Source organism: Electrona antarctica (assembly GCF_951216825.1).
Source record: "Electrona antarctica genome assembly, chromosome: 16".
NCBI lineage: Eukaryota > Metazoa > Chordata > Actinopteri > Myctophiformes > Myctophidae > Electrona > Electrona antarctica.
In genome coordinates, this window is record NC_136797.1 from 30,167,747 (window position 1) to 30,183,685 (window position 15,939).

General features: G+C 41.4%; 2 protein-coding genes across 2 annotated transcripts; one reads left to right on the top strand and one right to left on the bottom strand.

The window, feature by feature from the left end:
* Positions 1 to 2,321: 2,321 nt before the first annotated feature.
* Positions 2,322 to 7,168, bottom strand: LOC306939397 (hypermethylated in cancer 2 protein-like; the record flags this gene model as incomplete). Its single annotated transcript, XM_079523986.1, has 5 exons — positions 2,322 to 2,983; positions 3,492 to 3,756; positions 4,901 to 5,253; positions 6,071 to 6,521; positions 6,950 to 7,168. 5 exons carry the CDS (start codon positions 7,166 to 7,168, stop codon positions 2,424 to 2,426), a joined length of 1,848 nt encoding a protein of 615 aa, XP_079380112.1. The 3' UTR covers positions 2,322 to 2,423.
* Positions 7,169 to 13,692: 6,524 nt separating this feature from the next.
* LOC306939398 (P2Y purinoceptor 1-like) lies at positions 13,693 to 14,676 on the top strand (the record flags this gene model as incomplete). Its single annotated transcript, XM_079523987.1, has 1 exon — positions 13,693 to 14,676. The coding sequence occupies one exon, from the start codon at positions 13,693 to 13,695 to the stop codon at positions 14,674 to 14,676; it is 984 nt and encodes a 327-aa protein (XP_079380113.1).
* Positions 14,677 to 15,939: the final 1,263 nt, after the last annotated feature.

The window sequence follows — 15,939 nt, forward strand, 5'->3', positions numbered from 1 at the left end:
CTATGGTTTGTACTGCCGATGTGACTGTGGGCGGCGCTAACGCCCAACTTGTTGACTCCTGACTGTTGACAGTAAACACACAGTACATCCAGTGTACTGTAAACCAAACCAGTGGATCATGCCATAGACCGCCAAATTGATGTGTATTTTTGACCATGGACCCCCATCTGAAAATGCCAGGGACCCCCCCGGAAGAGGATTTGTGTTTTAAAAAAAATATTTAGATAAAGAAAAATGATAATAATAATAATAATAATAAAAAAGCAGATATCTACAATTTTGGGAATGCCAAGATAAATGGATATAATTATAAAGTGGTTATATGATGCTGTATTAACTACTTTTGCTGGGATTGGGAACGCCCTGGAATATCACCTCAAGGGCCCGTAGGCCTATTTGGGGACTGTAGCCTATATATTTTTTTCCCTTTTTTCCTGTTTTGGGCTAAAGTGTATATTTGTATGTCTCTAAATGTTATGAATTGAAAATGGTGGACCCTCTTGTAAACAAGTGTAATACGTTATGGTGTCGTCCACTCACAGTTGACAGTTTTTGTATTGAAATGTACTGTAATTCTGCAAACTGTTAATACATACTTCAATCAATCAAACACTACATGCATCAGAGGCATGCATTCAGGGCGGGGCATGTGTTTCAGCTCCAAAAAAGCTTTGAAATGTGAGTGGGCAGCACTGCTATCATGAAACAATATTTAATTATAGTGTATGCGGCCCATGGCCATGCTGATACTAGTGTTGTGTGCACGTAGCAGAGCATGTGGATTCAGCGTGGAATCCAAATAATTATATTGCACAGCATAAAATAATAAACATTAGAGGTAATGAGTGTAAACTATTCACGAGTTTTAAATGTAGTCTTACACCAGCCATGTTGAGGACCAACAGGTGTTGCAAACAAATTAATTAGTTATTAGTTTGACGCCAATCAGACGGTTCAGACAAATTGAAACACCTGTGTTGGTCCCCAACATGGCAAGTGGTTGTTAATATTTCAATATGGCCTGTTTCTTGGTTGAGAAGAGATATTGTTGTTGCGGTAACATCATTGTTCTGACCTCCCGTTAGTCCGATTACTAACACTATCCCACACCCTAACCCTAACCTCAGTCTTAACCAGCCACGTATAGTTGCTAACTCTAACCTCAGTCTTAACCAGCCACATATAGTTGCTAACCATAACCTCAGTCTTAACCGGCCACGCCTCTCTCTTAACCGGCCACGCAGGTCGATAACCCTAACATCAGTCTTAACCGGCCACGTAGATCGCTAACCCTAACCTCAGTCTTAACCGGCCAAGTAGGTCAGACTCGGACTAATGGGATGTCGGACTTATGGGCAGTCCCCATTGTGACAGGACCTAGCGGCAGCCCACCACACCTAACACCCAAACACCTTGTTCCAAACTGGCCCACGTGATCCAGTCTAGGCCTCGGATGGACATTGAAACTGTCCTTTAGGAGTTTTTAACCCTAAACCTTACATTTATAAACCCTGGGCCCTGACACATCTGTAGCATATGCCTACTGAATATATATTGCTGACACTGGAATAGGAACTGCACTCAGAAGATAGGTGTTAAATGAAGGACAATTGCACTGATGATCACACCCCTTTAAAGAACACTACCCTAACCTCACAAACAATAAGATCACAGAATAATAATCTCAAAATGGGGCCACTGGGTAGAAAGGTCCAGAAAAGAGTGAATCTCATAGCCTACTATTGACAGTGTCTTATTCTGTCTCAGGACGATTCTCATGAAAGGTAAAACATATATATATAAATATAAAATACAATTCACAAGACATATACAATAGTAAAATAGCTCTTCATTTATTGGTTTTGTTCAAGGTTGGCTAAATTCAGTCTGAGCTTCAATAATGTTTTTTATTAAAAACAATGTAAACTTTGCATATACTGTATGTACACAGGCACGTATATAGGCATGACACATTTGATTAATCACAGACCAGGCTTATGGCAGCAACAACAACAATCACTACATTTATGTTTAGTGATGTTATAGCGATGTGAGGTAACAAGATCAGGTCAGGTCCAAGATTTCTCTATGAGGAATTTCTATGAGGAAAATACTTGACCCAGGGGTAGAGGGAGTGATGTTGGTACTCTATTAAAAAATAGCAGATGTACAAGCTTATAGCGCTTCATTTCGTGCCACGCTGCAAGCTTGTACATCTGCTATTTTTGAAGACGTTTGAAAAATATAAAAATTGTTTGGAAACTTTTGAATAATGATTTTTTTGTAGTGTTTGTTTTTTTTGCATAACGTTCCTGGGGGTCCCTGGCACCAAACAGTTTCAGATGGGAGGGTCCACGGCCAAATACATATACATTTTGGGGTTCGTTCGTCGGCACAAAAAAGGTTGATGTATTTATTGCTGTTCAAGAGGCCAGTGTGTGCATCCGCAGGTGGCTGATGAGGTTGCGCTGCTGCGTGAACTTCACGCCGCACAGCTGACACTTGTAGGGCTTCTCCCCCGAGTGGACGCGCGCGTGCTCCGTCAGGCGGTACTGGCGCGTGAAGCGCATGCCGCACTCCTGGCAGGCGAAGGGCTTGAGGCCCAGGTGGCTGCGCATGTGGCGCGTCATGGTGCCGCGCTGCGTGAACAGCTTCCCGCAGAGCGGGCAGGGGAAGGAGGCCCTGGTGGCGGTGGCGTCGGCAAGCCAGTGGTGGCTCCTCTCGTGCTGCCGCAGCGAGGCGGCATCCTCGCAGCGCTGGTTGCAGATGGAACACACGTGGTGGTGCAGGAGGTGGTGGTGCGGGTGAGAACGTTCCACCACCGTTTCCTCTTTGGGGGGATCTTCCGGCTGGTTCTCGGCGGGGTCCGCAGCTTCGTCTTCAACCTCTTCCTCATCCTTTACACTGGTGTTTAGTGAACTGGAGTCCGCTGGGCCCCCGGCCTGGCGCCAAATATCACACGAAGGCTGTGAGGACGTCGTGTCTGTTTGGAGGTAGTAGTATGACATTTTATACACGCTGCACAAAATCATAACTTGCATTTGTTGGGGGTAATTATAGTATCAATTGAAAACTGTGGGACTAATATCCAAAAATGTGTTGAGCTAAAATCGACCTCCTGGTGGCTAGAACAGGCCGATGCAGGGCCAAACGATCAGGCCAATGGTGCCAGAGATTAGCTGTTCACAGACCGACGGACACACAGACAGAGCAGATATAGTCTCGGCCTTCGGCCTGGAGGAGACGGTTAAATTCTACATATTTCAAGATTTCAAAGGAAGTTTTAGAACAAGCTAAAATAGCTAACCTACAAGCTCACGCATTGGGACGCTTTGTGAGCTTATAGATCTGCTATTTTCATGGTATGAAAAGTATACCGGTGGGTAACATGTTTGACAAATGTGTTTGTGTGTGCGTGCGCATGGTGGGGTCTCAGCTTATAAAGTGTCAGATGTAAGAAAGGAAGGGCCTCCGAGGTTTCAGACACTCACCATTCTCTTCTTCCACCTTGACGTTCATGTAGAGCTCCTCTGCAGTGTGTGACTCTACGTGAGCGTTGAGCTGTTCAGAGCTGGAGAAACCTTGTCCACACGGGATGCACATGTACAGGTTGTCACCTAAGGGAGGCTCGTCGTTGTAGTCATCCCCCCCTGGTGGGAACCGGGGGTAACTGCAGGTAGTGGCCCCAACCTCCTCGCTCTCCTTCTGGATGCTGATGATGTCACTGCAAGGCTCTGTCTGATTCGCTGAGACCTGCTGCGAGGCAAGTGGACACATCAACAGAGAGCAGGGAGAACATACAGTAGTGCCTTGAAAGAAACGTTTAACCCGGAAGCTTCCAAAACCTGAAACTTTCTCAAAACCTCAGAAGTTCTGTGATTTTCTTTTTGTTTTCCATGGGGACTTGGTTTCAGTTGAAGGGAATGTTGTACTCGTGTGACAACCCACAGACATAAACAGAAATAGTTTTAAATTGTGTTTATTTTGAAAACTAGAGGTTTGAGCTGCTCCTTGCCTACATCCCTGTACCCTTGTGCTCGGCTGTTGCACTCTGAAAATACATTTTCAGCCTGCAACGTTTGCAACCAAGTGTAAAATCAGCCATTTCAACGCCATCAAGGCCCGCCAAGATACATTTTAGTCAACTAAATCACTGTATATATTTCTTTTCCCTTTTTACCTCCTTTATGATGAATTCCTGTTCTGTCTATAGAAGTGTGTCTATTTGTACGTCTCTAAATGTTTTGATGATTTGAACATGGTGGACCCTATTGGAAACAAGTGTAATGCTTAATTGGGTCGTCCACTCACAGTTAACAGCCTTTGTATTGAGTTTGTGCTTGAAATGTACTGTAATTCTGCAAACTGTTAATAAATTCTTCAATCAATCAATCAATCAGATTTAGTCCACTATAATCTTATGATATTTAGTCAACTAAAACTTCTCAGATGACTAAAATATGACTAAAACGAAAAGGTTTTTTGTCAAAATACTATGACTAAAACTGAAACAAAACTTGCGGTCAAAATCAACACTGGTTCAAATAAAGTTGCTCTTTACCATGCATGCAGTTGGAGTACCTCTCTGTACGGTTCCATTTCTACCACAACCACCCCGGAAGGGCGATAGGTATGCCCGTATGCCGTACATTTCAAGTCTACAAGCTCACCACCATGTTGCAAGTAGATCGTTTTAGAAATACTTTTGAACATAAAAATAAAAGTTGTACCACGCAGTGTTAATTTTTACAGCAAATTCTGGTTTAGTCTTTTGAATAATAACACGCCATTTAGTTTTAGTCCTATTTAGTCATCTGAAATAGTTTTAGTCTTAGTCGACTGAATATCTAAAACCTTAGTCAACCTTAGTCAACTTAGTCAACAAAATGAACACTGGTACCACCTCCTCTTGAGCCGAGCCCAGATCTCCTGCTCTCTCCTCCAGGGACAGTCCATCATCTTCGCTGGCCTCCTCCTCCAGGCCCCTGCCGTGTCCGTTGAGAAGCGCTCTCTGCAACGAGCTCTCGCCGCCGCCGCAACTGGCTCTGGGCCTCTTGCGATGGGCCGCTCTCTGCCGCCGTTCCGCGGCGGTCGTCTTCGACCATAGCAGGTCGTATCTTTGCCCGGAGATCTCCCGCCGCCCGCGGACGGGTGAAGCCGAGCCGGTGGTGTTGGTAGGAGTGTTGGAGGCAGGAGGGCGAGATGGTCCCACACCGTTTAAAAAACTCACTTCTTCTGTAGCTACACCACTGCCTGTTGGTAGGCATGTCAAAATTATTACATAATTGCAATTCAGTCAGAGAATTCTTAGAATGAATTTAGAATATAATATTTATTGAGCATAATTGAGCATAGATATAGAAGTTAACAGGCGAGGCTTTTTCGATTGTTCAGGAAATAAAGAAAACCTTGTATTTTTAAAACAAAGCAATACAGCCTCATCAAAGTTGGTGTTGTAACTTTATATATTGTCAATTACTTCCATGAGAGGGGGAGAGGTGGTGGAGTTAGCTGTTTTAGCAGACATTTTGAGGGTCCAATGGAGTTAAGAGGTTTTGTCCAAAGCACTTTTTACTACTTTCCATTGGTTCAATATTTTCGAAACAACACACGGACGTAAAGGGTGTTCAATGGCACTGGATTTATGCCAAAAAAAATCAAAAACCTCCAAAATGGAGTTATGAGGTTTCCTCCCGACAGCAACGATATATTATTTGTTTGCATAATCGTCATAATCGTTACCATGTTTAAACATTGTCACATATTTTCAAACATTTAAAAAAATAGTGGAATACAGCTGATCTACAAGCTCAAAACGCGTCACATTGTTGCACATTTTGAGCTTGTAGATCGGCTATTTCCACTATTCATTTAAAAATGTAAGTTAGGTGTCATATCGAGATATCTGCCCTGTACATATTTTGTTTACGAAGCCTAAAAGCATAAACGGAAATGTAATTTCTGTTCATAATGTTCAACGACAAAAACCTAATTATATTGTGAATCTCAATTATCTGTTCGACAATGAATCGTTGAGTAACATTTCATAATGGTGACACAACAGCCCTACCTGTTGGACTCTTCCTGGTCAGGTCCAAGCCCAGGTCGTGCATCACCTCAACAGTGCTGTCCATCATATTTACCGCTGCAAAGGGATGGCGTGACGCGCACCGCGAGCCAAAGCCCTCGCCCTGTGACGTGTCCCTGCTCTGGTGGTGTTCCTCCTGGGCTGCCGCTCTCCTCTCCGCTCCCCTGGCACGGTGGCCGTGGTGGTGGTTGGCTCTGGGGTTGGAGAAGGGATAGGGGCCGAAGGATAGAAGATGCCCATTGGGGGCTTGTAAAAGGTCGGAGGAGGAGGGTGGAGTCCTGCTGGCGGAGCTTGAAGGTCTGAGTCTTCTGTGGCAGAAGGCTGCTAGGTGTGACACCTGGAGGTAGGAGGCAGCCGTCAGGAGATCAGCAACACCTTGGTCACTGACGTGGTCGGGACTGGCTACGCTGCCCGTGTAGATGAAGTCTAACACCTGGAAAACAAAGAGATTAAGGAGTCAGGGCAGAGAGTAAGGTCCACTGTCATTGAATGGCTGTTGAATCCGTTATTAAAGTAATGCAGGGTTTTATTTGCTACCATTTAATTCAATGCCTGCATTTCCTTCTGGGAAGTGCATACGTTTTGCAATTTAATTAGAAAGTGCTATTTTGGGCAAATTTATCACAATTGAAAAAAATAAATCAAACAATTTGTCATATGTCGTGCGAAGGACAATGTTGTCTCTGTCGGGTGGATACTAAGTGGAAACCTCATGTCCAAAACTGTTTATTTTCAACTAGATTCAAATTCAAAAGTAGCAAATTTACAAACTGAAAACATGGCTACTTTTGATGCTTTTGTGTAACACTGTAGTATGATCCAGTCAAGGAGAGCTGGAGAAACGATCAAATCCTTGCTCACTTGTTTAAAGACAGAGGGGCTGATGATCTCTGTGTCCAGGTTGAGAAGGTTGTCGTGCAGAAGCAGGGATTTAAAGTAGCTGCTGCTGGCTGACAGGATGTTCTTGTGGGCTCGGAACAAGGCGTTCTCCACCACTATGATCACATCGCACAGATAGCCTTTAGACCTCTGCTGGTTCAACTGCACCAGGAGCTGCTTGGCATAGTTCAGCTGCTCCATCTCGCCACACTCTGTGGAAGCCAGAAAATACACAAAATAAGCACGAATAAAACTAAAAAACTATAAAGTCCCACTTTTATACCTTGGCTTTTGATCCCGTTTCAGAGAGTTCTGTGGTGTTGTTGTTTCACTTCACAGAGAAGATTGTGTGCACATCTCATTGCCTATATTTAGGCCAGGTGCTGGAAGTCAGGCATCAAGGCAAACATCAAGGAAGAGAAAGAACATCCACACACTAGTAACGTTTCGTTACATTTGCACATTTGCAACGTTTCGACCTATCCATCAGGAAAAATCCTTTCATCATTTTGCCTGATAAAGACTTTGTAGGTCGAAACGTTGCAATTTGTTGCCTCTAAATATAGTAAGTCTCGGAGCTCTAGAAACTAGTGTGCAGATGTTCTTTCTCTTCTTTGCTATTGTTTCACTGTCTGTTGACACTACTGCGTCTTGTATTCTATGGTGATGTGTCTCCTTGTGTTGTTTATCGATTTATTTTTATATTACTGTGTTTTTGCTATTGTTTTTCTGTGTTTTAGGCTGTGTTGATTTTGACAGCAAATTTTTATTTTAGTTTTAGTCATAGTCTTTTGAATACTTTTCATTTAGTTTTAGTCACATTTTAGTCACCTGGAATAATTTAGTGTTAGTCTAGTTTTAGTTGACTAAATATCATAAGATTTTCGTCGACTAAATCTACAGTTGATTAAGTAGATTAAAATGTATTTTGGCAGGCCTTGATGGCATCGTAATGGCAGATTTTACACTTGCTGAAAATAGTAGATCTACAAGCTGATCTTGTAGATCAGCATGCAACCAAGTGTAAAATGACTTCCACTAGTCCCTTCCTAACATTTTAGTCTAGTTTTTATTTGTTAACAAAATTGCCAATATATTTAGTCTTAGTTTTAGTCATCATAGCTTAGTTTTCATTTTGTTTCCAATTAGGTGAAAAAAGGTTGTCAACGAACATTTTCCATCATAGTTTTAATTAGTCGACAAAATCAACAATGGTTTTAGGTCATCACAAGAAATGTTTAGTTTTCACCAAAAACATCAGTTACCCTATAGCTACAGTAGCCTACCTTTAGTTGTCTCCACCAGGCCGAAGGCATGGGGAGAGAGTATGTTTTGCACTCCGTCCGTGTGTGTGTGTGTCCGTCCGTCCGCGTGTGTGTGTGTCCGTCCGTCCGTCCTTCCTTCCGTCCGTCTGTGTACAGCTAATCTCCGGCACCGTTAACCCGGTCAATGCCAAACTTTGCACACACACTCCCTGGATGCCAACGATGAACCTCTGCCCCGCATTTTCCAGAACGGCCTGTTATAGCGCCACCATGAGGCAGCTTTTCACATTCTTTACCTAAAACTGTACCGATCTGCGTGAAACGTTGCATGCACACTCCCTAGAGGCCAAGGACAAACCTTTGACCTGCATTTTCCGCATCTGCCTTTTATAGCGCCACCAGGAGGCTGACTTTTGTAAAACACATGTTTTGATATTACTCCTCCAGATTCTGTCCAAAAATCTCACAAATCGTTACACAGTATCTCTATGGTCATGTGCTCAAGTCGGATCTGTCCGATATTTCATATTCCATCCTAATTGGCTATAATTGGCTTTCACAGTTTGCAAGATTGCCCCGTTTTGAACAAAAGCCTCAAATCATGAACGCAGCATGCAATTTACGTGAAATCTTTCACACATTTTCTTACTAGGCTGAGTAATATATCCCACCCTTTTCACATTGGCCTGTTATAGCGCCACCAACAGGTTGATTTTTGCAAAACACATTTTTGGAACAAAATGCCTCAAATCATCCAATTGCCATCAAAGGCAAACATGTTTATATTACTCCTAAACATTTTGCCAAACATCTCACACAGTCCTATCCTCCTGGTGGAGACCTGTGCCCAGAAGGGCACTTTTTCTAGTTGTATTTCATACTTACATTTTTTGCATATAAGATTTTAGCTATATTTTAAAACGGTTTTCCCGCCTCCTATAATGCCCGTACCCAAAAATAGTGAGGCAAGGTTTCCAGTGTAAAATGATGGAAGGAGAGATGATAAAAATAGACAGACTCCACCTCTCTGCCACTGATAGATAGCAGCTCTGATAGTTATCCTGTTATTATCACTGCTGCCAGCCTCATCCAAGTCTTACTATATCTACACTTACTCTGTTTCACAAACAGTGTCATTTTTGGGGGTCGCAAGAAAAATATTATAACTTTATTTTAAAAACATATTTTATTTCAAAACGTTTAAACAAAGAAATAATAATAATTGCTATATATAAATAAATACAATTAATGAAAATATCAGATCTACAGCTTGTAGATTTGCTATTTTCACTAGTTTGGGTCTCGGACAAATGTAAACATTTTCTTTTGGGTCTTGAGCTAAATATTTTGGGTTGCTCTACTGTATAGGCTGAGGCTCGTTATTATGTCATATCTATCTCATCATGGTGTTTCAACATTTATAGGACAGTGGTTCTCAAACCTTTTCATGTCAAGGACACTCAAATACATATGTATTTGGTCACAGACCAATTGAACCATTGATCTATAATTGTTTCATGATTAATGCTTTATTATTTCAATTTTTTTAATAAACCTTACCAAGATAACACATAGCAACACAGTATTACAAGGACTGATAACTGACCAATTATAGCGAAAAGCAACAACACACCAAACAAAACGATACTAAACGAACACCCAGAAGACCACAGCATCCCCCATCAACCAACACTCCAGAGAATACTCCATGCAACACACACACCTTTCAATACATTGTAGCTTATTCAGAGCCATGGAACACCATCAGACCTCCGTCATATAGTACAAACGGTATTGCTCCATTTCAAATCATAGATTTCTAATCGTGTCTTTCAGTCTTGTCAAAGCAGTCTATATGTGACAATCACTCCAAGGCCCAAGAGAGTACCACAGAGACAGACAGACTCAGAGGTGTTCCAACGGGACAGCGCAGGTGCAGATATGGCCCGTCCTTAATTCCTTCCCCACATGATGGTAATATTGTTATTGTATGGGTAATATTGTCAAATATTACCTAAGAAATGTGCAGACATTGTGAAAATAGCCAATTTCATGCTCATAACGAGCAAAAGAATAGAAACAAAATAACAAAATCTTTAGTCTTCAACTAGACCATCCTGTTTTATTTTGGTACCTTCTGAGACTAAAATGTGTTTGACTGACAGTTTCATGGCCACATTTTCTTTTAAACTTTGCTGCCCACTTATACACTTACAGAACAATAAGGCTTTAAACGGTCTGAAAGTCCTGTGATTATTTGATTTCTTCTTTGGTGGTTCTTTAACGTCTCTCTAAAGTTCACCCATAACTCCATTCAGGTCTGGCAGAAGCAGCCAGTTGCAAGGTTGGTACAAAGATAGAATATTGTGTGCTGATAAGGAGCAGCAACGTATGTTTTTTGCCATACATAGATATAGAATAGCGTATCTCTCTTGCCCCCCAACTCCTTCTAAAAATATCCACACAACGTTTGAGCCCTCCATCTATCTGAGGGCTGCAGCCCCTCTACCCCCCTGGCCCGGCTGCGTGCGAGCGGAGACGCTCGCATGTCGCACGCACACGCGCGCGCGCCGATTCTAAAGAAGCCGATTCTAAAGAAATGGCTTCTAAATCCTAACAGTTTTCTGAAAAACCTATGTTTCTATGTCAGTGGTGCTCCTTTTTTCATGTCAAGGATCTGAAAATATGTAGTTCTAGGGAACCTCCGGAAGCAAAGATTTGAGTTTAGGAGCTTATAGGAAGTGTCTGATATAATGAACATCACACATCTAAATATTGAATCAAGCAACTTAAAAAAACTACACAAAAGCCAGGGTAGATGTTACAATGACCCTAGAAGTGAAGCTAGTTTTGGGCCTCTCTAGGGTTCATGTGGTTAAACAAAGTCTTGCATGTTGCCATAATGATGCCTGCAGTTGGCCAGACTGCATGTGATTTGTTTAATTTATATTTTGTTTTATATCTTAGTAGCTATTGTCCATCAATTTTGTTCACTCGCACATTGCATAGTGACAGGCTGTTAACATTGGGTCCAATAAACATCATGAACTTAGTTTGCTCTGTTTGAGAGATTCTCTAGAGAGATGATGGAACTAATTAAGCTACTCAGACGATAGCTGGTCTGCAACAGCTCACTAGAAACAAGACCCTATTTCATATGGTAGACTGTAGTATTAACCTATACATTTTAGTCTTTTGTCTAATTTAAAAATTGTTAGTACCTTAGTCTAGTCTTTTTGAATGTGAGAAATGTGGTTATTTTGTGCAAAGGTAATACCAGACATGAGGTGGAGTCCGGAGAACTCTTCTGTCTATACAGAAATATTCCATTTGAAGTAAAAGTCCGGAATACAAAATGTACTTAAGTAAAAGATAATTTGTAGCTTACTTTGTGTTACAGATTTCACAAAATCTAAACACAAAAATGACTTGAGTGGCGCTAGCCTATTCATGAGTCATGACATCAAATTTGTACAATGATGTATGCATTAAATATGTATGTATCAAACAGTCCATAATAAAAGCCAAACAATACAGGACACACATTTTTTACTTAAATAAAAGTTTCAATACTGCAATGTAGATGTACTCCGTTACAATTAGAATTCCCGCATTCAAAATGTAAAAGTACAAACGTATCGGTGTCAAAATGTACTTAAAGTACTCATATTGCAGAATGTCCCATTTCACAAGTTCAAAATATTCACAAGCTCACAATGAGTTGCATTGCGATGCGTTGTGAGCTTGTAGATCTGCTATTTTCAAATGGCCGAAATGTATATACTGTAGGGTTGAAGTGGTTAATGTATGTTATCTAGTCTAAATGAAGTAACTTGAAACTAAAGTTTTCAGCTAATTGTAGTGGAGTAAAAGCACATATTTGGTTCTGAGATGTAGTGGAGTAGAAGTAAAAGTATTGGAAACACTCAAGTAAAGTACAAATACTTCAAAAGTGTAAGTACAGTACTTAGTTACTTTTCACCACTGCCTATGTGACACTCAAAACATACACACACACACTCACACACACACATGCTATGTATAAAAAGTGTCTGCTCACCTCTCAATCGATGACAACCCTCTAGACAAGACAAGAAACGATGTGCCAGTGTGCGTTGACATTGACACTTGTGGGGTGTTCACCTCATGGACTTGACACCCATCCTTTTCACTTGGACCAGTCACCTTTCTGCTAGAAGTCTTAACTACGAATGTACATTTTTAGTGCCATCTAGTGCCAGACTGCTATCATGAACATTTATAAATTGCATTTGAATGTCTACTGTTGCTCCCCATGTACCTCTGCCTTGTAGTTTAAGAATATTAATGTTCTAAGTTTTATTTTATCCCACTAACCCAGTCTGTTACAAGTCTGGCTAAAGGGCTTGCAACAAAGCAGAGTCCACACCAGTGGACAACAGTCCTGGTTAAAAAAAATAGTGGTGTGTGTGTGTGTGTGTGTGTGTTGGGGGGGGGGGGGGGGGGGGGTAACAAATCAATGGCATGGGCCATGGTTATGAAACATATTGTCAGAGAGCTGCTTACCTTAATACATAGGGGAGAAGGGCAGGCAGAAAGCCATTCCCTAATCAGATGGGAAACACACAGACATTAGCAATAATTATACAATCACCAAATTAGACATTAATCTGAAGGATAGGAGAGAGAGAGAGAGAGAGAGGACCATCAGTCCTAGTTATTTATGAATTAAATATGACAGATTTCTTTTACATTTCATTCTCAAACACAACTTCAAATCTAACTATTTCACTATAGAACTGCCTTTAAAACGTTTATTTGCCAAACAATGTTGTGTTCCAAGGCCCGGGTCATACCAAAGACTATAAAAATGAGAACCAATGACTCCCTGCTTGGCACTCCGCACTCTCTCTTTTCTGTGTTTTGCCCAGGTCGACATGGTTTTGAGGTTAGGTTTATGCATAGTTTGTGTGAGGTTAGGGTTAAGTTTACTGTTAGGTATAGTGTTTGTGAGGTTAGGGTAAGGTTAGGGTTATAGGTACGGTATAGTGTTTGTGAGGTTAGGGTAAGGTTAGGGTTATAGGTACAGTATAGTGTTTGTGAGGTTAGGGTAAGGTTAGGGTTATAGGTACAGTATAGTGTTTGTGAGGTTAGGTTTAAAGTTAGGTTTAGGCATGGCTGGGAGATGTACTCGTACATCAACCCGTACACGTTACAGAAACAGGAGGAGATAGGCTCCTGCCTTAATGGGCCACATGGCTCGGCAAGGCTTAATATGCCGGGTCATGTCCGGGGTAATTTCCTGTGATGACAATATTGAGATTCGAGAGCAGGAAATGATTGGAAACCACACTTCTGTTTCTTGCACAGCATGACTCAAAATGTCACAGCCACAGGGGTATCAAACTGGCGATCCGCCACGTTTCTGTAGAGTCTACAGAAACGTAATCTGCATCAACCTATTGTTCTCAGGGAGAAAGAATGAAGAGCACCTCGTGTCAACCAGTTCGCTTATTTGACTTTCCACGTCAATTCTTACCATACGTTTATATCACAGTACTGATCATTGGTCTAATTGCAAATGGCTGGGGATTGAAATCCTTGTTCCACAACTGGAAGAAACTGGGGAACGTCAATGTTTTTGTCTTCAACCTTGGAATAGCAGACATGTTGTATTTACTCACACTCCCATTTCTGGTTGTCTACAATGCTTTGGGGAACGATTGGATCTTTGGAGACGTATTCTGCAAGGTAACAAGATTCTGTTTCAATTTGAACTTGTACGGCAGCATTGGCTTCCTTACCTGTATAAGTGTTTATCGTTACCTGGCTGTGGTCCATCCGATGAGAGTGATGGGAAGAATTACTCAGACCCACTCTGTGATTATAACGGTAATGGTCTGGGTCTTGGTGTGTGTCCAGATTGTTCCAGACATGTTCTTCACTAAAACATCAACTAGAAATCAAACAAGGAAATGTTATGAAACTACTCACGAGGATCAGGTCAAAGATTACCTGATGTACAGTCTTGGACGAACACTGACCGGGTTCTGCATCCCATTGCTCATCATACTGGGCTGCTATGGACACGTGATCGTGGTCCTCTGCACCAAAACCAACATCGACAAGTTGCTGAAACGGAGGTGCCTGAGGCTGCTGTTCATTCTGATGGTACTTTTCTCTGTGTGTTACATCCCCTATCACGTACTTATGAACCTCAACCTGAAGGCAAGGATTTTGACAAAGGAACGTCTGTGCCAGGAGTGGTTTGATGGAGTCTACATTGCTCATCAGACAAGTCGTGGACTTGTGTGTCTGAACAGTGCCATCAACCCCCTGATTTACCTCCACGTGAACGAAGGGCTCCACCAGCTCAGGCAAACCTTCAGGCGCGTCCGGCGGGGTGTCACGGGCACACCCAGCAGTCCAACCAGGGAAATACTGATACTCACCACAGGTCTTTAAGATGAACACTTACAGTGACCATTTTAATTCTCTGATGTTTCTAATAATATTGTGTGTTGAGTGAGAACAGTTTTGCAAAAAAGAAAGAAGATGATGTATATCTTTATTTCATTTTGGATTATTTTGAGGTTGGTAGATTATTGCAAAAAGGCAACATACTATATATAGTATATAGCATGTCAAAATTAAAGCTGGGGAAGGTGTATTTTGTTACTGGGACAATGCTTGCCGAGTGATTGGTGTGTGTATAGCATCTATGGAGGTCCCTATAGCATAGCCTATTATACTGGACTGTATGTGCGCGCTGCACCCGATCAAGTTCAGGAGTGAGAAAGTAATGAACATTTGAGTGATTATTATAGGACTATACATGTTCTTATCAGGCTGTGAATATTAACATTTCTTGTTTTAAGTTTTTTTCGTTTTGATTTTTTTAAAGCTGCACTATGCAACTTTCCTCTCCTAACCCGCATGTACATTTGAACCTGGTATCCTGCACAAGTGCTTTTCACCAATGAGCCTATAGTAGACAATAGAGCCTGCCTGTTTGCTGTGTCACGCTCATGACCTTTGACACAATCTAAATGTCTCAATAGAATAGCAGGTATTAACATACAGGTATTAACATACTCTACCATACAGATGTACTATATTATAACCATACAGATTGGACAAAACACAAATTATGTATTAATTAAAGTATCTGAGAGACTGCGACGAGAGAGGACCCATAGTTATGCTACTACTACAGTATAGTCACTGGTTTTGTACTTTAGAGTGTCACTGACAGTAACACGTTTCAGCTGGGTATGGTACAACCAATATGTTCACTCACACATCACATTGCAGCAAAGGCAAAGCTGTTAACGCTGAGACCAAATAAAAATTATGAACTTGGTTTGCAGTCTTTTTTTTTAAGAGAGAATTTCAAGAGACTTATTAGGCTACACTGTAAGCGATAGAAACATACTTTCATACAGTAGACCCTAGAAGCAACCAATTCATTGTCTAATTTTACAAATGTTGGTTAAAATTGTTTAAGAGTAGCCTAGATTTATAGTTTCAATACAGCAAGCGGGAACATCTCATAATGTTTAGCATTGATTGAGACTCATTCCTTTTACAAATATCATTGATCTTAACCCTGCAGGTTATTGTAATGTGAGAAATTTGGTTAATTTATGCAAAGGTAAGGCCAGACATAAGGGTTAGGGCTTTTCACATTAAAATTGAAGTTGTATTATTGTCTGCAGTAAGCAAAGA